Here is a 25761-nt window from a genome sequence, read left to right as displayed (position 1 = left end):
GCTCCCCGGGCCCCGCCGCGCCGGGCCCTGCCCCCCCAGGCCTGCGGGGGGCTGAGGGGAGGCCCGGGCGGGCCGTGGCCGCGCTCCCTCAGCTCCGCCTCCCCGCTTGTTTTGCCCGAAATCCTCAGGGTGTGACGTGGGGCTCCTGCACAAAATACCCGGGTTGCTCAATATTCGCCAAACATGCGTTGACAGGCGGGAAGGGGGGTGGTCACCCCCAGGATCTGCGGGCCGGGCCTGCTGGGCCCTGGGGCTGAGCTCCCTGGGGTGCGGCCAAGGCTGGGTTTGGGTTCTTGGTTTTTTATTGTTCGTTGGTTGGTTTTGTGTGTTTGTGTTACAGAAATACCGGAAAACGTAGCCTTGTCTCCTTCCCCCATCCTGAGTTGTTTTCCTCTTCATTTCTTTAACGAGGCTTGGGCAGATAACTCGGGTTAAATTGCTTAGTTCCTGCTGCAAAAGGAGCTTTCTCTTAGAATGTCCAGCAGGCGTTTGAAAACAGTTTTGATTTTAAAAATATACAGGAAAATAATAATAAAAAAGAAGCACTAAAATGACGGGAACTGCCCTTCCCTTTCAGAATCGACATATTTTGTACAGAATTTGTGTTAACAGCTGTTTACTGAACTTCAGTCCCCAGGGAAGCTGCCTTCAGTGTGTTTGTGGTGTTCTGCACTAAGAAGCCATGCAGCAGCATTTGGCATCAATCTCGGTACAGCTGTAGATCTCCAGAGGGAGAAAGGAGGCAAAATTCACTCTGCTGATGTGCCTTGTTGTGTTGGTTTTTTTCTGGATTAAAAAATAATATGGATAACCTTGGATTTACTGCACTGGAACATAGTGTTAAATACATTAGTACTTTGGCACGTAGTGTAATTGGCCAGATCTTCCTCTGATGTAAGTCTGTATAATTGTGCTGAAGTCTGTAACCCTCACTTGACATAATGAGAAATGGCTCCCTTGTGGGAAAATTATGTCCTGGTGATATTGTCTCTTTAAAAAAATAACTCAAACCACAAAGCATACTTAATCTTTGGAAACATGAACTAGATGATCTCCTGAGGTCTCTTCCAGCCTGGAATATTCTGTGTTTCTATGCTGCTGTTGGTTGTTCACACAGTATTTTGCAGGGAAGAGTCCTGGTTCCTAACTGAAGTCACTTTGTACAGGGCAGCAGTACAGCCTGCTAAACTGGGGGAGGTGGAACTGGGGTGATACACAACCACAAGGTCAAGTGGTGTGTTACAGCACAGGCTGTGTTACATTTGGCCTGGATTACTGATTCTGTGCCAACCCCAAATCTGCTGAGCACTACTGTCACACCACAGATTACAGGAAAATAGGCACTGGTAAACTGCACAGTTTGTTTCTAGTTGTATTTAGTGCTTTTTTACATGTATCACAAATGTATCAATCCAATATCTCATTTATATTCTTTCTTTTTTTAATCTCACATTGCATAACGATTTTTACTTCTACTACCATTTCTTCCCCACAGGTGGAGAAATGGAGGCACGAATACCTTAATACCTACATTTTCAGGCTTGCTTGATTTGCAAAACAGTAGCCCACCTCTTCCAGAGTTTTAACAGTGTGAAATCTTATGGAACAGTGCTAGTGCATTTTGGTACTGGAATGATGACTACTCTAGAAGGTGATTACTAATTGTTCTAGATTTCTCTCACACTTTGCTATCTGAAGTCAGCCCCCTCAGCCTTTAGGTCTAATTACATATTTCTGGTTTGGCAAGATACCAAGATGTTGCAAGGAGGTTTGGATATGTAACTCCCATCATTATTTCCAGTCACTAATTTTTCCAGTTTCCAGTATGTTTCAGATGTTTCTAGTAGCTAATAGGTGGAAAGGCCTGAAGGAGAACACAGGTTATTTGATTCCATGGCCTGGTGATGGATTTTTTTTTTTTTTGACCCCACTTGTTCTGCAGGTCAGGCTTGATTCTGTACTACTGGAGTCAGTGGAAATGGTGTTGACTTTGGTAGGAGCAAAACATCAGGCTGCTAACAGTGGGCTGTGACAGAGCAATGCCATTGTTCTATCAAGAGAGCAATGCAGGATTACTAACATGATACATAAAGAGCTGTTGTTTTACAACAGCTTTGATTTTGACATTAGCTTGTTCTGATGCTGATCTGTGTAGTTCAGTCAAGAGCAATTATATGGTATGCTCACTTGGTGAAGACTCTGGTACCCTCCATTGTGTTATGTGGTGCTATGCCAAGTCTTTGGGCAGCAGATGCAGGAGCATGGCCACATGGAACACCTGGGAACTGATGTTCAAGAGCAAAGCCTCCTTGGTGCCATACTTGAGAACATGATAAATGAAAGAGTTTGTGATGCCTGCAGTTTCAGAAGAGAGCCAGTGTTGGGGTAGACCTGGTCCAACAGTTGCATTCATAGCTGGAGCAGCTCTCCTTCCTGCTCTTGCTGTGCTTCTAGTAATCTTTCTTCCGGCTCTTACTCTTTGGAGCCCTTTTCCAGGGATGGAGGGGCATGGCTGTCTCAGGTTTTTGCATGTTGCTGTTTCTGACAAACAGAAATGACTTAGGATTTCTCAGTCTCCCAGGTTACTCCAAACATTTTGCTTGGTTCCTGAGAAGCTGATACCCTGATGTTTGATTCATCACTAATTTCCTATCTCTTAAATGTTGCTGAACTGACTAATGCCCTTTTATTCTTCAATAGCTGTCAAGAATAAGCAAAATTATACTAATGTGCATGAGGCAGTGAAAGCTGGTGATGTGGAACAGCTTGCAACAATGATAAAAAATGGAGCTGGTATTAATGAGATGGATTTAGCCCACAAATTCACACCATTGCACTGTGCTGCACACTCTGGAAGTCTAGAGGTAAAACATGATGTTAATGTTCATAGACAGCAAAGTTTTATAGGTTAATGATTTCTTTCTTTGGGAGAAGCTGGACACAAAATTGCCACATTTGATCATAGGAAATCATAATCTCTGCTTGTTTTTCTCATTAAATAATCAAGAGCAGAACTACAGGATTTAGGTTTTTATTTTGCCTTTTTGATGTCCCTAGCAGTTAATGTTGCCAGATTTTACAAAATCAGTGATTTTCTTACTCTGAGTAAAGTGTGCCCTGTGGTGCCCCTATTGTGTCTTCATCCTCTCTTGGGACACCTAGAAAATCCTGTAAAATGTTCTGCATGTGATTGGAACAGGTGAGAAGTGACATGAAAACATGATAATTCTCTTTAGTAATGTCCTGTCCCATGCCTCACTCTCTTAGAAACAGTCCTAATACATTTTATTTTAATAAATAAATCCATTGACTATTGATGGAGAAATCAGCAGGTTCTTGCACGAGTGTTTTGAACTTCCAGGAAGACTAAGCTGCTCTGTCTGGCACAGCATTCACCTTCTTGTTGCAGCCTTCTCACACAGTCTTCGTAGAAATCTAACCTTGAAGCAGCAAGGCCATGATTAACCATATAAAAATCCTTGTCCCAAAGAAAAGAATGTAAAGTTCTTGCTAAAATCCAGAGATATGTGCAGTGCTCTTACTGGAATGCACAGAAACTATCAAGAAAATGCTGAATGTTGTCAACCCTGAAAACAGATTGTTAACCCACCCTTTTCTGCCTCTATAATTTTACCATTTTTCATTTGACTCTCCTACTTTGCAATCAATGGATTAGACTTCATTGAATCACCTGTCATCTGTTTGTTGCTAAGCTCCTTGGTGGGAACAGCAGAGGAACCAGAATGGCAGACTGGCCTAAAATAAGATAATCAATCATCATAGTATATAATAGAAAGTTGTAACTGGTCCTCAAGCTAGTTTTGGGTAGTCCATAAAGCTTTCTATTGCAAGCAAAAGTATATGCTGGAAAAAGGTGAATAAGCAAAACTAAGTTATGGAAGCATGAAAAGAGAGATGGGATTGTGTACATCTAAGGAGCCTAATACATTAAATGAGGCTTTTTTTTCCTGTCAGTAGTTTTAGCTGTTTTTTTTCCAGTGCTTTTACCTCATGCCTTTTAAATACTCTCACAGATGACAATTTAAATCTGGAAGAGTGAAATTAAGAAACTTTACTGTAAAATCAGTGTTAGGTTCTGAATTAGTAGGTTATTTGCACACTTGGGTGAAACTTGGAAAGTGCAACCTCTAAGTTCCTATTGCGCAGGGTCTGGCTGAGCTGCTCTGGGGTGTTATATTTCCATAACAAAGTATTCCAGTACTGTTTTGAAATGTAACACAGGGTGATAGATTGTAGTTAAGATGTGCCTCAGACAGATGATAAGGTTAAATTAAAGGCTTGTTTTGGTTGAGCAGTGCCTCCACTGGTTGCTCTGGCATGGAGCTGATACAACACTGAGAACGGTCCGGGGCTGGACTGCAGCTCACCTTGCGGCTCTCCGAGGTCAGGATGCTTGCATGCAGGTACGTGTAAATATTCACTCTCAAGTGACAGTAAGCAGGGCAGTCGTTCCGTTTGGACAAATTCATTATGAAGATCAGCTGAGAGAGCTCCTAATGGAGGTATGAGTATCTCATCTTGATGTCCTTACATCTGGAATCAACTCTTGCGAAAACCAGTACCCTCATTTGCGCTATCTGTGTACGGATCTATTCTGTGTAGTGTCAGGGCCCTGAGGTCAGCCCAGGGTGATCCTGCTGATCATCTCAAGTCATCCTGCTAGGAAATATTTGCTTGTTCTGCTTTTGAACTGAAGTTCTGCTTTGCATTTCTTCTAGGCTTTGTTAAGAAATGGAGCAAACCCAGAAGCTGAAGATGATCGTGGGTGCACGCCATCACACCTGGCTGCAGCACATGGGCAGTCTTACACCTTGCAAACCCTGCTGCGAAGTGGAGTGGTGAGAGGCTTTTACCCCCAGATTAAACTGAGATTGAGGACAGTAGATTAATTACTAGTATGTTATTGTTGCTGAATTTATTTTTACTTTTAAATTATAAATTATGAGGGAAATGATCCAGAAACCTAGAGAGAATCAATCACGTGAGTAAACCACGTTCTACTGAGGGTGTCATTAAATGAAGATTAGGCACTGTGGTGGGTGTCTTTTTTTGCAGTTGTGCAAATTTTCTATAGCAAAAGAGACATATACTTAAAAATAAAATGAATCTAGGTGCAGTGATAGAAGTATGTCTAAAAAAATCACCTTTTATATGTATATTTTTAAAATGCACCCAAGAATCCGTCAAAAGTATCTATGTTGGAATGGGAACTAGCTGGCAGTTGAATAAACTGAATAAAGCTATTGGATTTTATTTCCATAATTTAACACAATGAACAGCTGAGTACTATTTAAAAAATTTGTTGTGTGTCTAAGATGCAGAAACCAATGAATTAACTTGTTGCTTTCATTTTAGAATGTAAATGTTTCAGACAGGAATGACTGGAACCCTGTTCATTATGCTGCTTTTCATGGTCGCTTGGGGTGTTTGCAGCTCCTTGTTAGATGGGGAGCGTGTATAGATGATGTGGATAACAATGGAAACCTTCCAGGTATATCAGGATAATTCATACAGTTTGGTTTACAGTTTTGTGTGATATCATAATTGTAGCAAATTATAAATACTGCACACCAGCAGCATTTGCTAGTTGATTCCGTGCACTCACCATTGTTATTCCATTTTTGGAATGGAATGAGGAAACTTATAAAATCCAAAGTATGTGTCTGTCAGTGATAGGATCTTGTTTACTTCTTGCTGCTGGTGGTGAGGATCAGAACTCACAGGTGCAGGAACAGGGAGGAGGCTGGGCCTAGCTGAGAACACTGTGTATGTAGGTAGGTGGGCAGCCTCTGCTCTGCATGTGATAGAGTGGATGTGCCAGTGGAGGTCACAGGAGAAGGGTAGGTGGAGCAGGAGGCAGCTGCTCTATGCTCCTTTTTGAATTTGTGCCCAGCTTTAATGGCTGTGCCAGTGTGATCAGATTCTGGCATGTTAAATTTGCAGGTTTTTGAATCCCACTGTTTCTTAACTGATTTGGTAAAATGTTTGTTCTCATCTACCTGTGATTTCTTCATCTTAGTTTCTAGAATATCAATATTCTGTGTTAAATGTAATCTTTACTCTTTTCATAATCACGAGTGTTGTTGCTCTAGCACAAAAAATAGGCAATGTTTGTTCCTTGCCCTTCCTAGTTTCTCCCGAGTCCTTCTGCTTACCACACCACTACCTCAATATCCTCTGTACCTTGTTGTTGTTCATATCCTGTGTTCTCATGTCATTCCTTCCCTTTTAGCATATTCCTTCTTACAGTTTTTCACATTATTTGTTCCAAATGGCATATTTCTTTTTTCTTTATAACTTGTATAGAGTTATATTTTCAAATCCCTTCTTAAAATCTTTTACCCTCTGTTAAGCACCACTTACCTAGTAAACTGCTATCTATGTTCATTTTTGCATATCTGGGTCTTGTTAAAGGATGTGAGGCTCTTGCATCCCAGCAGGACATCTGGTGTATTAGCAATAAGGGGTCAAAATGTGAGGCACCCTGATGTGAGGCAGCATAGAATGTAGCTTTATTTGCAGTTGGGAACACTTCCCTCATAACAAGCTTCTGTGGAGAGGTGGCAAATGCCAGCACAGTTCTACTTACATGCTGGTTTGTAGAAAATATTGTTGTTATTTTGACATCTGCAGAAGATTGATCCTCCAGCCTTTGTTCTGTTTCATTTGATCATAATATCATTTGAAAGCAAGAAAACGCTTTGGAACATTGCTAGTAAAAGATTAATAAAAGTGCTGTGCTGTACAGACCAGCTTTTCCTCAGCTTGGGAAACAGTGAACTTAAATAATCTTTACCTATGTTAGCTTCAAGAGTAGCTGGACAGTGCTGTAATGTTTCCTAAGAGTCTACCAAAAGAAGCTAACTGAGATTGCAGCTCCACACACTGAAAACTTAATAAACTGGTTGCAGCTTTTTTATGGGTGTGTTACACCAGAGGCTTAATTTGCCTATAACATGCTAATACTTCTGAAAAATGTGGCTCATTCAATGTACAGAATGTGCTGTACGTATTAAGTCAGGTTTTTTTTTTCTCTATATTCAGTTTTTGGCCATATCCATGCTTCTTTTATTGCTCACTAGTTAAACCTGTTCTAAATGTAATATTAGTTTAATTGTAGCACAACATCTGAATTTTTCACAGACACTGTTTTTTCACTCACCGCTATGAGAGGAGCCAGTAGTGTTAGCCTGATGGTATAAAAGGCTAGATAAAACACAGAGAAGTTGGGATACCAACAGCAACTACTCACTGCTTATTTGTGATGCCTGAGATGAGGGGGTTTTTAGCATTAAGCCACATATTTTGTGTTGACATCACAGTGCTCTTTGGCTTTCATCTCAGCTGCAAGTGCTCAGCATGCCTGGGGCTGGTGTGGCACCACTAAATATGCTACTAAGCATATTCTAGCCACTAAGAAACACACAAGTTAAAAGCCACCTATGAAAAGCTTCTTCCCCAGCATCCCACTGAAACTGTGCAAAAAGACACAAACAGAATGAAACTCTTTAATATGTTTTCCCCTTGCCTCTATGCAGGAAACACTGATCTTTTGCAACCATTTCCTGCACAGGACAGGCATCTGAATAATCATTTAAAAAGTTTCATTCCCAAAGGTGAAGTTTTATCCCAGAGATTTTAGGTATCTGAAAGAGGATTCATAAAGGTTGAGTCAGTTTTTCACCAGATGACTAGTAATCAGTACTTACTTTTAAGAAGGTACCTCTTCTTTTCACTTATTCCTGAGTAACTAACTGCATATAACTAAGACAATGGGAAAAACTGCCCTGATTTTGATGAAGTTCAGATTTTGTCATGGTAAATTTTAGCAATTTTTTGTACCTGAGTATTGTCGTCTTGCCATAAAACAAATTTACATCACCTTGCAGAGCAATTGTGCCCTGGAAGGCTGTAGATGGTTTGCAATAGAGAATTTGCATGTGCCAAAAATTAACTGAAGTGACATGGGGTTATTTTGGTCCTGGGTACATTGTTTATTAACTATGAAGCTAATGAGATTCTTACCTGGAGACATGCTAACCCTTTGGCCTGTAGAACATCAGCCAGCTTTTACAGAGCATTTTCATGGAGTGATAACACATAATAAACATTTATTTGGCAACTTCTTCTCATTAGTGAGACTAGAGAATACTACTAATTTCAAAATAATGAGTACGTGTTTTGTACCTCTTACTTTGTTATAGGCCCAGCCACTCTAGTAGTATTAAATATCTAAACCTGAGTGTAGACTAAAGGACAGGGAAGGAACCACTTGATGCCCACAGGGAAGCAGTAACTGCCCTGGTGAAGTGTAGCAGCTCCTCCACACAGCAATTGTCTAAAGTAGTTGAAGGAAAACAATGTTTAATAGAAGTACTGTCCGTCTGTCATGGGACATGCCTTCAAATACTTTACTCAGTAAAGTGATTGTCACAGTCCACATTTTATGGGTGGGGTAACTGAGGGTGTGGTGCAACTTGTTTGTGGCAGCACAAAAGCAGGCATGACCCTAATTGCTAATCAAGGACATTCCTTGCTGGTTCTTTGTAATGAATATTCTGAAGACAATTAAGTCAAACAGCTGCCAAGGGGTGAAACCTGTGTCCATGGGAAGATGAGACCCCAGTGGCACACTGTCCTAGCTAGTACTCAGTAGACTCTTGGCAGTGTCTGCAGTTGGCTCTGCCAGTGAATCTTCTTTGCGGATCCTATCCTGGACTCCTTTACCTCCTTTGCAAAGAGTTAATCTCTATCCTGGATAGGAGCTGAGCATTCCTTATCCAACTGAGGCTTCTCCTGCTTGTGCTATGTTGGATGGCTCAAGTGCTGGTAGACAAGGTAGATTTAAGTAGTGGTGAGGGCACTGCTTGCCTGGTGAGCAGCAGTGCTGTGCTCTAACATGCCCTGTTTGACCTTGTTCTATAGCTCATCTGGCAGCTGTGGAAGGACACTTGCATTGCTTTAAGTTCTTGGTCAGTAAAATGGCCAGTGTCATGCACACACTGGAAGCCAGGAACGACCACGGAGAGACTCCAAGGGACTTGGCTGAACGATTCTATAAAGATAATATTTTGCAATATATTGATGGTCTGGAAAAAGAGGAGCAGCATCCAGAGGCCCAGGAAGGTAAGTATGGATCAAGATACTGTTAAAACAGGCAGTGTAATTCTATAGAAATAATTAATTCTGAAAATTGTACGAGCATTTAAATAACCAGTGTAAGGGAGAGCTGCCCCCTTCCATACTTGATATACTCACTGATGGCTAAATCCTGGGACACTCTGTATGAAGTGTCTTAGGTTTGCCCATTATTGAAATAAAACTTGTACTATATTGCACTGTGAATACCAAGTTACACATTCTTCTTAGACTTGAGTAGACATCCAGAAGAGCTGTATAATTTTAATGAGTTTCCAGATTTGCCTGCTCAGCATCTCTTACTTGCATTGAATAGCAACTTAGCCTGGAAATGTCCCACTGAAATGAAAGTTACTCACTAACCAGCAGTACTGCTGCAGTCAGAGCAGCTGAGGGATGCAAGTGTGGCAAGGACTGTGGGGAGAAGCTTCACAGAGCAAGGATATGAGAAGTGCACCTTCACCTCTGCACTTTTTCCAGGCACCTACTGTCTTTATCTGTTAGTCTTTTCTCATTATACATGTAAGTATATATGTCAGTACTATAAAAAATAGCTTAAAAAAATAATGTGTATGGGTAGTTTTTAAGCAAGGAGAAGTAAAATAGCTTTTGCATTTAATTAGATTATAAAATTCAAACCAGGGAGATGACTCCAGTTACATCCAGTAATACAACATCAACTGTAAAATAAATGTATGCTTTTTATTCCAGGCTTATGAAATTAATTTCTTAACTGTATAAAATGCCTGTAGCCATAACCAGGACTTGTTTAGTCAAGTCTATGATGAAACCTGCTAGTTATGCAGCTGCATTTCAATTGATTAAGGGGACAATAACCTTTCTAACTGCAGCTATGAACTTATGTCCATGCATAAGTTGCTATGAGAGAGGCAAGCAGTGAGACATTGTTTAGTGGAATTACTGGCATCTGTGTCAATTTCATTTTCAGTTTTAGCTTTCCCAGCCCACGATGCTGCTTTCAAAGGGGACTTATTAGTGCTTAGAAGATTAGTGAGAAGTGGAGTAATCAATATTAATGAGCGGGATGATAAGGGATCCACTCTCATGCACAAAGGTCAGTAATGATGATCTGTGTTTCAGCTTGTTACTGGTTGTTGCTGACTTGTTTACTTAGTTTTTCAAGTGGCTGCTCATCAGAAAGTGTTATTGAAAAACAGCATCTCATTTCTTGAGGACTCAAAAGGGCAACCCTGAAAAATGTATTTTTGTGATGTATATGTGCATAGATGTCACTTAAAAAATAATCAAGCTGAAGAAAGGAGAGTTTGCATTAAAGAGAAAACAACATCTAAACTGCAAACTAAGTCATTTTCAATTAGGTGACTTAAGAAACACTGACTAGCAAGTTATAAGAATGGTCTGCATTGTGGCCTGGACCTTTATTTACTGAACATGTAAGTTCTGTTGAGATGTGTTGTAAAAACCATAACAAAGTCATCTGGTGGGAGGCTGTGAAGGAAAGTAAACTTCTGGTATCTGACATCTTGATACGTAGAGGAGCATGAGCATTACAGAAAAAGGGTCCTTTTGTTTCTGAGGGTTTCATAGTAATGTCTGAAAGAAGAAATGGGAGAGGAAAGGAAGAGGGAGGTATTCTTGCAATACGCTTTTAACACTTTTTCCACACTTCTTTTCAAATAGATATAAATGGTAGAATCTTAAAAAAACATAATTGAAGTTTCAATTATAAAAATGTATGCCTTGCTTTAAAAAGTGTTTTCTATATTATCTCCCACCCACATTTCTTGGAATTGTGCTAACCTACAATTGTTTCATCCCCAATCTTTATGTGCAATATTGGAATGATGGGGAAATCCTGCTGCTGATTGTGATTTCATTTCCAAGTCTCAGTAAGAAAACAAATCTGGCAAACATCCAGAGAGGGTGCTGTCTAGCAGTGGATTTATTCTTCCTTGAGAAGGACTGCTTGCAGGATTCGCGCTAGACATGTCAAATACTGTCTTCCATATTTGAGACATCATTCCTGGCACCATGTGGGATGAGCAGGAGCCATGCCAGATCATGATTAGGCAAAGCTGTTGGGTTAGGCTGCAGCTGAGAATCATAGAATCTGCTGAGCTGGAAGGGACCCATCAGGATCATCAGGTCCCATTCCTGTCCCTGTGTAGGACACCCCAAGAATCACACCATGTGCCTGAGAGCATTATCCAGACCCTTCTTGAACTCAGGCAGGCTTGGTGCTGTGACCACTTCCCTGGGGAGCTTGTTCCAGTGCTCAACCATCCTCTGGGTGGAAAAACCTTCTCCTGATATCCAGCCTAAACCTCCCCTGAGTCTTGTCATAGGTCACAGGATTGAAGATCAGGACCTCCCCCATCTCTTCCCCTTGTGAGGAATCCATAGACTGCAATGAGGTCACCCCTCAGCCTCCTCTTCCCCAAGCTGAATAATCCAGGTGACCTCAGCTGCTCCTCGTAAGTCATCCCATCCAGACCCTTCACCATCCTCGTGGCTCTCCTCTGGACACTTTCCAATAGCTTGATGTCCTTTTTATATTGTGGGCCCAAAATTGCATGCTGTACTCAAGGTGAGGCCACACCAGTGCAGAGCAGACAATCACGTCCCTTGCTTTGAGTGTCTGGCCCAAAAAAAGTACCTATAGCTACAGCACAAAGCCCTGGCTTCTCTCCTCCATGAGACAGCACCACACACCATGGATCAGGGCAACCAGCTGTCTCGCCATAGGGAGCCCTGAGCCAGAGAGAAGTGACAGTGCTTTGCTGCAAATCCATGACATAATCCAGGCTTTACTACAAGAGTGTGAGGCAGCAGTTGCTTGTGTGTCTCACGCTCTGCACATGAGACTGGGCAAGTTTAGTTTAACTCATGTTCAGGAAGAGTTGCCAGTAAATTTCTGAAACTTGAGAGAGTCACAAAACCCCACTGCATGATTTTCCCCAAAACTGCAGGTACCCATGTGACTTGAGCATCCTGAAATAGAGGCTTCTCTTGAAACAGAATCATGGAATGGTTAAGGTTAGAAGGGACCTTAAAGATCATCAGATTCCAAACTCTCTGGTATGAGCAAGAACACCTCCCACTAGACCAGGTTGCACAAATCTTCATCCAACCTGGCCTTAAACAGTATCTTCCCTGTGGTGTCTTAGTGAACCCGGCCTCTGACATGTCAAATAATGATCAAATGATGACATTTTGGGTTTGAAACACTTCAGTTGTTTGTAACTTGCTTGTGTGCACTTTCCTTTCCTTAGCCGCTGGACGGGGTCATATCCATTGCCTACAGTGGTTGATTGAAATGGGAGCCAACTGTGACATTACAAATGATGCTGGAGAGACTCCAAAGGATGTAGCAAAGAGGTACATATCCTGTAGCTCTGTCATTTATTTACTTAGTATTTATAAATCAACATCATGACAACTTTGTTGGAATGACTCTTGATTTTCAGTGATGGTGGAAGAGCAGATCAGGCCCATGAATTTCCATTCTGATTGATAAACAAAGCTCCATTGTAGCTGTTAAAGGTTTTAATTTTCACATTTTTTTCTTGAGCAAGATCAGACATAGAAGTTGAAAACTAGCTCATCTGCAAAGGGAGGCTATAGGCTGTTATATCCCAGCTGTACAAAGTAAATGAGAACTAGCAAAGGCCAGAGGATGTTTGCATTAATGGCAATGATGCAGTTTCTGGTGTGATTCAATTAAAAAAATCTGCAAAGGAAGAGATACATCTGATGTGGGAGTAATTGTCATAAGATTCCAGAGCTCATGCCATCAACATACTACAGAAAGCAGATTAGCTGGTCATGTCTTTTGTACCAGTGCTTCCTTTAGTCCTGAGCCCCCTTCTAATAAATGGGAACATGAAGAGTTTCAGAGAGTTTCTATCACACGCACGGCTACCTTTTCCATATGATGGGGGTATTTCAGTGTAGGTTAACTGTTCTCTGTGCAGATTTGCCCAGCTGGCAGCTGTGGAGCTTTTGACACAAAGAACTGGAGACAGTAACTCTAGTGATGAAGAACTAGATGCAAACAACATCAAGTTTTTTGAAAGACATGGTGTGGAAGGGAGTACAGATAGCAAAGAAGATTTAACCCTGGCTAAAGCCGAGAAGAGGAACGCACGCAGTAAGCACTGTCTTTCCATCACTCCTTATTTGAAAAAGCTGGACTCAAGGCATCATAGTCCTAGTTGCACAGTTTCTGCCAACTGCTGTGACCTTTTGAGATGAGATAGTTGACATGATATCAGTGCCACTGAGCATTGAAACTAATTGTGGAAAATTGGAAAGCACAGCAGAAGGCAGAACACAGTTGTTAAATTGTTTTAATCCGTGTTGGTGAAATCATATTGGATTGCTGCCTATTTCTGAGATCTGTTTGCTGCGTGGGTGTCAGGTGTAGCTCAGGATTTGCTGAGCAATGTGATTCCTGCTCTGTGTTTGTGAGACTATTTTCCAGACTGCTGGATTCCAGCATGACTGTCCTCACCATGCATCTCACCTACCTGGAGAACTCTGTCTTACAGTACGGGCCTATCACAAGATTCAAGAACTTCAGCAACTTCTTGAAATTGCCTACAGCAACTACAGACAGCTGGGAGGAATAACTGAAGAGGAAAAGAAGATGAAAAAAGAAGAGAGGGAAGCTGAGAAGTAAGGTTAACTTGCCCTGCTAATGTTTAACTCTGTGAGGCCTGTTTTAGAGCCTTTTTACACTCAAATTGCTTTGGCCAATCTGTCTTTTCCACTTAACTACTCTAGCCAGCACAAAAAGAAATGGACCTCAGCAATTTTTCTGACCATTTCTAGACATCTACCACCAAGATTAGCTCCATAGCACAAAACAAATATTTGATGGGTCCACACTTGTTGTGCTTGTGCAAGATTATCTATTCTGCTTTCAGATTTTCCTGCCTTCATATGCTGCAGCATATGGGCAGTAGGTCTGATAAACCCTGGCTGTTTTGTTTGCATTGAGGATGCCAAATATATATATTTATGTATATATGCATATGTGCACTTAAATAAACATGAAAGAAGGCATTAGCCTTAATGTGGCTTGGATGGAAGTGCATATACTGCAGAAATTATTTGATTACCTGCTACATTTCTCTGTCAAGGGCAATATATTTCTATGCTCAATGAAGCAGTAGCTCATATCCAAACCACAGAAAAAAGAAATCTCAGCAAACCTGCCCTTGCACATGAAGCACTTTTCATAACATCTGATTCTCAGGGTCCCCATTAAATGAAAGGGTTCTGTTAGATTGGTCAGGTGGTTTGATGGGCAGACTGTCTAGGTTTCAAAGAGAAGCCCTTCTGTCTCTCTAGAGTAATGCAGCATCCAAAAGACAGCCCTGTCTCCACCTCTACCTCTTAAAGATTTGGCTACCCACTGTTCTCAGTCTCTCTAGATAACAACTTCCACTTGTGTTTGCACCCCTGCAAACCAATGTCTTCAACTGATCACTGAGAAGAGACTGTATCTAGAGGGCTTGTATGCCATCAAGAAGACAGCAGACTTGCCAGTCTGTGTAGATCTGGAGCAGGTAATAGGTGTCCCAGATTGGAATGACATACTTAATTTTACATCATCATATCAGCCAAAAAACTGAGATCAGGACTTCTTTGGTTCCAGATCAGCCTTTGGCTGAAAGTGCATCTTCCTTTACTTGGTATGGTTGCAGTGTAGACATCCACATCTGAGTTAGTTACCTTGATCTCCTTTTTAGCCTCCTTGACAAGGTGTAGGCATATACCTTTCAGGGCATAACTAGACTTGTAGTTCAGGATGATATTCACCAGTTCTAGGAGTGTGTCTCCTGGCTTTAAAGTAGCAGGATGACCAGCTCAGATGTTGGTGTCCGCATTGGAAGGTCAGAGCAATCTGTTTGCAGTGATAGGGAAAGTCACTGACAGCAGAAATTGCAGATCATTTTTCACAGAGCAGCTACTCAAAGGTTATAGTGTTCAGTAGGGCTATGAAAAGGCTCTTTCAGGGATTTTGCAGCTAATCTAGAAAAAGTGTGAGGATCTACAAAGGGTGTCTCTCATCTGCGGAGGCCAGAGAGCATACCTAGCTCTACACTGGCCTTTTGAAATGGAAATACTGCTTCTCAGCATACCTACCTACCCTTCTTGGAGTACCTACCCCTGGATAAACTCCAAGATGCTGTTATCATATGCCAGAAACCCTAATTATTTGAAAATATTTAGTAACAACACCATTTTACTTGATGAAAAGCAAGAGTTGCCATTTGGGAAGGCCACTGTAGAACATTTTTTTAAGAGATTCCTGCTTTAGTCCAGGTTTTCTGGCTGCAGAGTGCTTCAACTAGGCTGCATTGCATGGAAAACATTATCACCATGTGTATGTCACATCATTTTGAAGCTGAGTCTTATTAGCCTGAAGGATGTAAGAAGTCAGCCTGTCCCCCCCAGGCACTGGTTTCCCTGCCTGAGGGGGGCTGATGCAGCCTGGTGGCTTTGGGCTGTGTGAGTCAGGAATACTTCAGTCCAGGAAATGTGGCAGCTCTTGCTGAGACGTTTGGATCCACAGGGCAGACATCTCCCTTTTCCTTTTACCAGTCTTCCATCTTTGTAGCTGTGCTAATTCATCCTGTTGCACAGGAGAGCCAGCTCTACTCCAGATGACTCAGTTGCTGAGGTCAGTTGCTGTTATAATAAGAATAGATGTGAATTATGGCTCAGTTAACCAGTTCCAGGAATCTCAATTAGGAGCCCTTGTGGGTGTGACTGATGAGATCTTGTGTATCAGCCAGAGCTTCAGGTTCCCTGTTGTCATGCAGGCTGTCATCTGAGTATTTCTCATCTCTGGCTAAGCCAATCCATAGGAAGGATGTAGAAGAAGCACACATAAAGGAAAAGCTGCTCCTGACTATAAAGACCCAGGGACGGCAACCCAGGGAGACTCAGATCAGACTCCCTTGCTTTCTAAACTCACAGAGGACCCCAAGTGCAGCTGGATCCAACCTTTGTCTCAGACCTGGCCCTTCCAGGGAGAGGGATTAAAATGCCACAGTTGGAGGAAATGCTCGACCATCCAATGCCCCTTGATCAGATTAATGACATTCAAGGTCTGTGTTTGAATATCAGGTTTAATTAAAGCTATAGAATAATAGGGATACTTCAGTTGTTATCTCAGCCTGCATGATCATAAAGGCTGACAATTAGATCACACGAGTACAATACATATATGTTTAAGCTGCACAATCTGAGGAAAAATCATCGTTAGGCTTTGTTTTACTTAATGATGTTAGGAAGGAAGAGAGAGAGAGAGTAGGAGAAGAAAAGTTTATAGGCATAGATAACAGAAAATCACCAGCCCTGGATCCAGCACTGGGCCAGCCAGTGGGGGGAGAGTTGGTGCCAGTGAGACTCCCCAAGCCCACCATTGCAGCCCCCTGTTTTATAGGCAGTCTCCTTGTTTCACAAGGATGAGCAAACTTGTTTGAGTCATAAGTTTGAGCAGCTGGAGAGGACCTGCCCCCTCCATCCTTATCTCAGTCGCTGCCCATGCAGCCTCAGGCCATGTGCAGCCATCAGTGCAGTCTCCATCCTCCCAGGCAGGCCTTTTGGGATACAAACGAGACTTCGTTTAGGGGTTACAATGGGGTTTCTACACCAATTCCAGCACGTATGTGTCCTGAAGGCTGGTCCCTCGCACTGACCTCTCCAGAATCCCAGTTGTATGCTTTTTTCCCCCTGTGCTTAATACTGTTTTTCTTGCTCCTTGAACCCTCCCTCTTCCACAGCCGGAGATGGCTCTGGGTGACCGCGTACTCAAGACACCGGCTGTGCCTCAGTGTGTGGGAAGATGTCTCCATCTTGTGGTGGGACTGCGCTGAGCACAGCTGACAGCGAGGGAGGGAAACCAGCCGACTAGAGCTGTTGCAAAGGGGTTTGGGCCAGGAGCACGCTGCGCTTCCCACCAGCACAGTTGGTGTGAGGAAGGCTGCGCTGCTTTCTGCTGTGACTAAACTTCCTCAGCAAAGGCACAGGACCACGTGGAGTAGCTAGGGCAGGTCGGGAGACGCCTGATGCTCTGCTCTCTGCTTTGCTTTTGTCAGGACTGTGAAGCAGCTGGAGGCCCAGCTGGCATATGAGCGAGTCAGGCGGGAGAAGCTGGAGAGCCAGCTGGATGGCTGCCGTGCCGAGATAAACCGTCTCAGAGAGAGCCTGGAGAAAACCCATGTCCGCTCTGCTCTGCCCCTGGTGAGTGACATGTGAGCTGCCCCAGAGTGTGGGACAGAGGCTACTGCTTGTTGCTTGGGCATGTTTTTTCCCCTAAGATTCCCAGGCATAGTGCTAGGAAATACTGGAGCGAATGTGCTGGCAGCTTTTAGCTTGGAACACTGAAGTGAGCAGTAGGTTTTGTCACATCCTGACTGTGTCTCCACTGCAGGAGGTTTTCAGTTTCTCTTTGTACCCTGGCAGAGGAGCACTGATATTCTTCATCATCGTTAATGAAAGGGAGTGGACTGATCCCTGAGTGCTTCCACACTGCACATGCAGTGACTGGCAGTTAATCTTGGCTGGTATCTGAGATTGCACTGGTGCTTCAGGAGGGGTGTTGTCACCACCAAAAGGGTTACCTGGTACAGAGATTGCAACCGTGGGTGTGTAGGGTGGTGTAATGTACAAAGACACACAGGCTTTTATCCTCTTTAAGTTTCTCCCCTTTAATACAGATTACTACAAATACCACAAAAATCACCACCAGCAAGTGCACTGCCACAAAATCTCCACTAGCCAGTGTCGAGTGAAGGCACAAGCCAGGGTGTGTGTGTTTGACAGATATGTAGCTGAACGGCTCAGTATGACATGGATGTGTGGTTGAGGGGTGGAACCCTCCAGTTGAAGCCGTAAGATTTCAGGCTACAGCCCCTTGTTGTCCCAACAACCCTCTCACACAGGGGCACTGGGGGCAGCTGGGCTGCAGTCTTATGTCCCAGGAGTTCATCAACAGTTTATGAGTAAAGGCTCATGTGTTTATGTGTGTGATCACTGAACAATGTCTGTCTGTCCCACTGTCCTCAGGTGAGGCCTGCCTGAGAGTGGATTCACAAAGTGGCAAATACAAATAGATACAAATGTAAGGTAATTTATTAAGGTGACAGGTGTAACAAGCTCAAGATAGCCTTTGGTAAATGCACTGATCACAACAGTGCTACTAAGAGATGTTGTTAATATTGCTAGCAATAATAAGACCATGTATACAATACACAGGGGATGCTTTCATCCCTAAAGGTGAAAGTCGTGGTATCTTACCCAAGGTGTCCCTGCCTGGGGGAAAGAAGAGTGGATCAGGCCTGTGACTTGCTCCAGGGGAGATGCTCTTCTCTCCCTGAATAAAGGCTTCAAAGACTAATTTAACCCCTATTGACAAGACAGGACTCAGGTCATAACTAGTATTGATTGGTTCTTAGCAGACTAATGATGTGTATTAATTAGGAAAAAGGTAAGGGAGATGCCCAGTGCTTGCTTCACATGTAAAGTCAGGCTTTGTTAAGGCCCAGGGCTCACTCTGCAATCACAGACAAAGTCACACAGGCTGTGCTCCTGGCCTTTATCACAGGACCTCTATCCCTGGAGCCCTCCCTATACCTCAAAGAGTCATGAGCAGTTGGGCCATGTAGACAAGGACAGGATGTGTCCCTTCCAGCCAGCCAGTCGGGCCTGTCCCTAATGGACACAAATTAGCTACTTGTTGCCTCCAAGGCTGAATGCCTCACGGAGCACTGCTCCTCTCGCTCTCCTCTGCACAGGACCTTCCAAGACAGTTCAAACAAAGCTCCATACAAGTTCTGTTCTCCCACAAAATCTTATCTGGCTGTAACTGTCATCCCATGCCCTGGGACTGTGCTCTGCCCTCAGCTTCAGTTTGAACACAACACTCTGTGGTTACTCAAAACCATGTACTTTTAAATCCTGTCTTATGAGGTAGCAGGTTTAAGTGATTGCTGTTTAATGGCCGAGAGATCCTTTCTTTCAGGAAGCTGAGACCATCACCAAGTCTTGCAAAGAGAAAAAGAAAGTGAAGAAGAAACCAGCCTGCAGCCCTGGAGGGGTGTGTGTGAGACTGCGCTGAAGAGTGAACCCCCACAGGTGGCAGGCAGGCTAAAGAGGCAGAATGGCAACATTCCAGACAATGCCAAGTGTTTGCACAGTCAGCTCCACAGATGAGTTGTGGTTCTGTGTATTTTGTTGAACTGTATTTTTAGTTCTCTGGGATAGAAAATATTTTTAAGAGCAGAAGCTTTTTTTTTTTTATTTAAAAAAACAAAAAGGCAGAAAGGCTTTTCTTCCTGTCCAGGTAGCAGTTTAGCAAGTTTTTACAGATTATCATTCCTACATAAACCAGCGATTCCTTTGAGGTGCCAGATGAACTGCAGCAATGGCCCCTGAGACTACTTCAGGGCTGAACAGTTTGCTACATCATGGGTGTGTTGTGGTTAGACAGTAATCCTGACCTCTCCCCCATGACTAAAAAAACACTGCATGACTTCACATGTACACATTTTTCTCTATGTGCTATTATGAAATGGCTTTCCCTTTGGAACTCTCATCATGCACATCTCAAGACTTCTGATTTCCATGATGTTAAATATTGAAATTATTAATTAATGCTTGAATCCTGATCTGTCCTCTCCTTCATTACAAAAGCAAACTTAATATTTGAGAATCTCAAAAGTACTGAAGAAAAATACATGGTTTTGTGTGCACAGACTGAGGGAGAGGGATGCTGAGTAACAGCATAAGCCTTCATATCAGAGTATCAAGAGAAATCCAGTTTCAAAAGTCGACTTCAGTGTGTAGGGGGATGATATTGGTGAGAAGTTACAGCAAATGGGTATCTCAAGATATTCCACATCCAAGGAAGAGCAATGAAACTGATGAAGGGTTTGGAGCACAAGTTGTATGAGAAGCAGCTGAGGGGAGACCTTATTGCTCTCTAAAACTACCTGAAAGGAGGCTGCAGGGAGGTGGGGTTGATCCCTTTTCCCTAGTAACAAGTGATAGGACAAGAGGAAATGGCCTGAAGCTGCCAGGGGAGGTTTAGACTGGATATTAGGAAAAATTTATTCACCAAAAGTGTTGTCAGGCACTGGAACAGCCTGCCCAGAAAAGTGGTGGAGTCACCATCCCTGGAGGTATTTAAAAGACATGTAGCTGTGGTGCTGAGGGACATAGTTTAGAGGTGGACTTGGCAGTGTCAGTTTTATGGTTGGATTTGGTGATCCTAGAAGTCTTTTCCAAGCTAAATGATTCGATGATTCAGAGAACCTCAGAAGTGGTTATAGCTTACACAGAGGTGGATTTGTACACACAATGGGTACAACAGCCACCAGCTGAAAGCATTGCTGCCACCACCTGCCTTCTGACACACACATACAACAGAAAAAGCAGCCTTAGCTCCCAGTACAATGGCACAGTCTGGTAATCTGAATACAGATCTCTCAGGTAGTCAGATAGCAAATATAAGAAATTAATTTTATTTTCTTAAATGAAGATGATAAATAATTTAATGCACAGAATAGAAGAACTGGCAAGATACCAGGAAGTTCAACTGTAAACAGAATAAAACTGCAATAAAAAAAATTGCCACTAAAAGTACTACATTCTCTTTAGCTCACAAAGGGCCTACTCTTAAAAGTTTAATCTAGGAAGGTATTTTTTTTTTAATTATTATTTTATTAAAAGAATCAAACCAAGCATATGCATTTGTACTTAACAAGGTGTAACTGCTTCAGTTCTGGAAGGCATCCACCTACCACGTCCCATCTTTGCAATGAGTTGAGAAGTCCTTGCAGGTGGTAGAGGGGTGCTCACCCAAAGTTAGGAGGGTCAATGTGTCCCACAGGATTACAGAACAGTCCAGAGGAGTGTGGAGATGGGAGAGGATCAGCACGACCACCACACTGGCACCATGGGAATGCTTTGTATTTCCGTGTTACAAGCCAGATCCTATGCCCAGAAAACCTGCGAGGGTTTATTTGAAATACTCTGCACTCCTCGGAGGGAGGAGTTAAGAGCTGTACACAGTTGCTGAAATTGGAGGCATTTCCCCTTGGAAAGACTAAGAGAGAAGTTCTCCCAATCTGCTGATCTCTGGGGTTACAGAAATGGCAAGAGCTACTAAAAAATAAATCTACAGAGACATTTTGGTTCTACATGAGATTTTAAATTTATGTAAACCAGTTTTCCAGAAAAACAAGGGTTCTTTAGTAAAGGCCTTGGAGTGTGTTTATATATAAATAAAAAACCCCACAGGGCCAGGCTTCAATCTGTCAGAAAATGGAGGAACAGACAGAAGGCAAAAATTCAGATCCCATATTTAAGATTAATTTAATTGAATCAGAGTAGATCTGTTGGAATCTGGCAAGGGCATATTTATTGTTTAATATTTCCATTTCAGGAAGAGCTGAGAGTGAGAACGTTCCTTTAAGAAGATTCCAAAATAAACCATAAAATTAATTCTAAAACATATTAGAACACTTCTGATTCAGCATAAGTCCTCTGAAATAAGTACAGTCTTCAATAGGGGAACACGAAATATTACTATTTCCCAAATTCCTTCTCCCCAGTTATTCTGATCTTTAGTGTTACATATTAGAGCACATTTTTAGTGCACAGTAAGAATATCAAACCAAAAAGGTACCAAGGTTATCTACAGTGCAAACATGATTGTTGAACTGTTGTTGCTTAGGTGACTTTTCTCCATCTGTACTTGGTGCAGTCATTCCATTTAGATCTATTTCCAGAACCTGTAAAATCCCAGTGCTATTGCTAAGCAAGTGAATACTGAGGCTGTTAAAAACAATTTAAAAAAAGGAAATAATTAGCTGAATGCTAAGTTGTATCACCTACATATTTCTACATACAGGAAATTAACTGCAAACAGATGGAAGAATGATAATAACTGTCTCCTAAACTTCCTGAATTGCTGCAGATGTGACAGAATAATTTTAGAAGACAATGACTTGTCTTAGAGGTAACACTGGGCACTGCAGCTCTGCCCAGGTGTCAGATGGGAGGTCAAATTCAGCAGCCTGAGGAATTGTGTTTCCAAGGACACATCTAAGTAACTACAATAGGCTACAGTAACTTTTCCTGTTGTCACCCATCTATTGGAAATTGTATTACAGGAGAGATGGCTGTACCAGGTGTTGCCTTAGATGCAATTAAAATGATTTCCCACTGAAAAAAATGAACTGAAAATGTGTCTGACACAACACTAGGATATCTCTGAAGATGAGCTGTCTCAGATTTTTTAAGTTGCTGTTTCAATTAGTATTAGAATAAAGGTAATTATGTTTCCCTTTAAACTTGTTTTCACTTCCAATTTTAATGCATTACTCTCTTTTCATGCAGCTACAACGCCATGAAATTTCACTGGTTATTGATATATTGAGAAGACAATCTCAAAACAGACTGAAATTTGTTCTGCTTGGCATGGGCAAGTACCACTAACTGCCACACTGAAACTTATGTGTCCATGGAGGCAGAACTGGGCACTCTCAGACTACTGCTGAATATCAGAAAACTTTCAGGGTAACTTCAATAAGCTCACGAGAATGGCTGGAGCAATCCTGCCACATCAGTAGCTGCCCTGCAGCAAGCAGAGGTACTGTCAGACTAGGCAAGGTATTTAGGCTTCTTTCCTACTCTTTAAAAAAGTATCAAAAAATCATGTCCATGTTCCTCCTACTGCCCATTCCGGGAGCAATCCCAGTCCAACAGCAGCAGTGTTTGCACGTTCCCACCTCTCCTGTGTTCTCTGCCACATTTCTTTCAAGTGGGGAGGATCCCATCTTCCCCCTTCCCCTCAGTCCCAGTTATCTGCTGCTACACAAATTACTTCTTGAATCTACTTTGCATATATTCTTGAATAGATATTTATACATCCAAAACACAACACTGGTACTCACCTCCTTGCCTACCACATACCTGCCAAATAACGTATTGTCTCGAGTTTATTCGATTCCATGAGTGTTTTTAAGGAAGCTATTTCAGTGTCAATTTTATTACTGATTTCTGAAATGACACTGTTGGTACTTGAGTCCTGAAATATTAAAAAATACAGTATGTTTGACAATGATCTCTAGCACTTTCAGCTTTCCAAAGCCAAACAAGAATACCATGTTAGCAGCTACATGAGAGAGAAACAAGATTTCCAGTGTATCACTGAAGTAAAATACGTAACTGCTAAGAGACCTTAGGAGACATGAAACAGCATTTAATACAATCCAGGAATATTAAAAAGAGAGACAGAAAAGAGAAAACTCCAATCATACAGATTTTTGTCCCTAATATCACAGAATTCTTGAGGCTGGAAAGACCTCTGAGATCATCAAGTCCAGCCTATGACCTAACACCACCAAACTGGCTAGACCACTAGGTGCCACATCCAGCCTTTCCCTAAACACCTCCAGGGATGGTGACTCCACACTTCCATTTCAATGCCTGATCACCTTTTCCATGAGGAAATGCTTCCTAATATCCAACCTAAACCGCCCCTGATGCAGCTTCAGGCCGTGCCCTCTCCTCCTGTCACTAGCTACCTGGGGGAAGAGCCCGACCCTCACCTGACTGACCTTCCTTCAGGTTGTTGTAGAGTGCAAGTGCCTTCTAAAGGAGGCTTGATCCAGTACAGAAATGTATCCAGAATTTTTTTTGCAAAACAAAGGCTTAAGAATTCATAAGCCATATCCAGAAAAGGGAGGACATGCTGAGGATGGGACTCGTCTTCAGCACCCACCAGCAGCTCTGGGGACTTCCAACCCTTGAAACACTTTGCTCAGCTGCAGGCACACGAACCATCCCTCCAGTACAGCTGATCAGCTCATCTGTCAACACCAGGAAGGGCAGCGGGACAGCACCCATCCCACCCCTAAAGGTCTGTACTAAGATACTCAGGGAACAAGAGACAAGGCTCGTGTCCCTCCTACCCAAGTCTACCTGGCTGCAAATCCCACAGACCCCAGCAATGGACACAGCGCCACCTTCTGCTTTACCACGTTCAAAACTCCAGTGACTTTCAGTGAAACGGGGTTACACAAATGCAAGACACGACTGTGTCCTGCTCAGTATACACTAAGATTTGTTCAAGACTTACTTTTTTATGGAACTCTGTAGTGGCTTCCATCAGTTTCCTCTCCTGATCTGTAAACTGTGGATAAAAGATAAATGACAACTGTAGTAATGGAAAACAAGACACAGAACTGACAGGGCTACCATCACAGACCAGCTCACCATATCTGTCACTCTGCTTCTTTCCAGGTTTATGTCCAGCTTGCTGTCAGCTCGGATTTTACCAGTTTCATTCTTCAAAGCAAATAAAGATTATGAAAACAACTATTTACTTCCCCTCATAGGAGTCTGTAGGTACTTGCTGTTTACTTACCAACAGGTGCTGTTTAACTTGATCTAATTCAATTTTCATTTTCTAAGTGCAGAGGGGAAAAAAAAAAAGATTGTACAAGATCAGGAAACTGCTGAATGAGTTAATCAGTCCTGTAAGTGTCATCACCAGGTGCACACAATGACTCTTCTGTCATTTTTCTCCCAGTGGGGCAATTTGTTCTTGATTAAATATCCTAACTGGTGTATTCAATCTGCATAGCCAGATATAATCTGCTGGGAATTTTGCTCAAAATAATGGGATTATTTTGTAACAATGATTATATTGTTATTTTGAGTCTAAAGGCAGCAGAAAAATGCCAAAATGCTGTCAAGCAAAACCCAAGCATGTTTCAATCACCAGTTATTAAACTGTCACAAAGAAATGCCTGACTATCCTCCTTGCATTATATGGTTAACAGTGACAAGACTCACCCAAAATCACCCTTCAATAAAATTACAGATTATTCTAGGATATGTATTTTTTTTTACAGAAGAACTGAGCAAGTCTCACAACATTAAATATATATATGTGATCACAGATAATATACAAACACTTCAACTCTGATAAAAGCATCCATAACTACTTTTACATCCATATTTTTTCCACAAAAATGTCCAAGAGGTATAACCTGTTGTATATTACAATTTAAGTGCTTAATTAGAAATATTTATTAGTATTTATTTATATTTATTACCTCATTCTCTGCTCTCAAGTTTGCAAATTCACTTTTCTCCAGGATGACCATGTCTTTTCGAATGGAGTCCAAATGTGCCATTATCTGCTGTAAAGTTATTTCCTTAGGAACAATAAAACATGTCAATGATGAAGTTTCACATCTACTCTTTAAGTAAAGATTTTTATGTCTGAAATTATGCAATTAGCTACTGCAAAGCACAACAATGGGAAGACTCTTCAACAAGAAAGCAACTGAAACAGAATTTTATAGCTGCAATTTGAGACTCAAGAGGTTTAGGTTTGGGACTTTTTCTATTTTAATACAGTAACTCTGAATTTAAAGCCTGAGATGTTACTGTCCAAGTAACTATGAACTTAAATAGACCTGAAACTTTAGGCTAATCCTTCATTCTCTTTGATTTTCAATGAACATTTAGCAACCTATAAAGCATTAACTGCTGATTTGAATCCAGCTCCTAAGGAAGCACTTCAAT

General features: G+C 42.0%; 2 protein-coding genes across 2 annotated transcripts in view; one reads left to right on the top strand and one right to left on the bottom strand.

Moving 5' to 3' along the window:
• Positions 1–1632: 1632 nt before the first annotated feature.
• Positions 1633–19276, top strand: ANKRD42 (ankyrin repeat domain 42). The gene is made up of 12 exons (XM_010004405.1): positions 1633–1651; positions 2701–2864; positions 4317–4424; positions 4740–4859; positions 5377–5512; positions 8947–9147; positions 10109–10234; positions 12414–12519; positions 13116–13291; positions 13692–13818; positions 17256–17400; positions 19181–19276. The coding sequence occupies exons 1-12, from the start codon at positions 1633–1635 to the stop codon at positions 19274–19276; spliced, it is 1524 nt and encodes a 507-aa protein (XP_010002707.1).
• Positions 19277–21909: 2633 nt separating this feature from the next.
• Positions 21910–25761, bottom strand: part of CCDC90B (coiled-coil domain containing 90B) — an 11961-nt gene continuing 8109 nt past the window's right edge. Inside the window, exons 3-8 of the mRNA XM_010004404.1 lie at positions 25287–25388; positions 24593–24634; positions 24442–24513; positions 24305–24358; positions 23137–23251; positions 21910–21996 (exon numbers count right to left, since the gene is read on the bottom strand). Coding sequence (XP_010002706.1) covers positions 21941–21996; positions 23137–23251; positions 24305–24358; positions 24442–24513; positions 24593–24634; positions 25287–25388 — 441 coding nt within the window. The 3' untranslated portion in view covers positions 21910–21940. The remainder of the gene's footprint in view (positions 21997–23136; positions 23252–24304; positions 24359–24441; positions 24514–24592; positions 24635–25286; positions 25389–25761) is intronic.

Source organism: Chaetura pelagica, unplaced genomic scaffold, assembly GCF_000747805.2.
Source record: "Chaetura pelagica isolate M959 unplaced genomic scaffold, ChaPel_1.0 scaffold59, whole genome shotgun sequence".
Lineage (NCBI taxonomy): Eukaryota > Metazoa > Chordata > Aves > Apodiformes > Apodidae > Chaetura > Chaetura pelagica.
The sequence above is the reverse complement of the archived record's forward strand: the minus strand, read 5'-3'. Positions and strand labels throughout refer to the sequence as shown.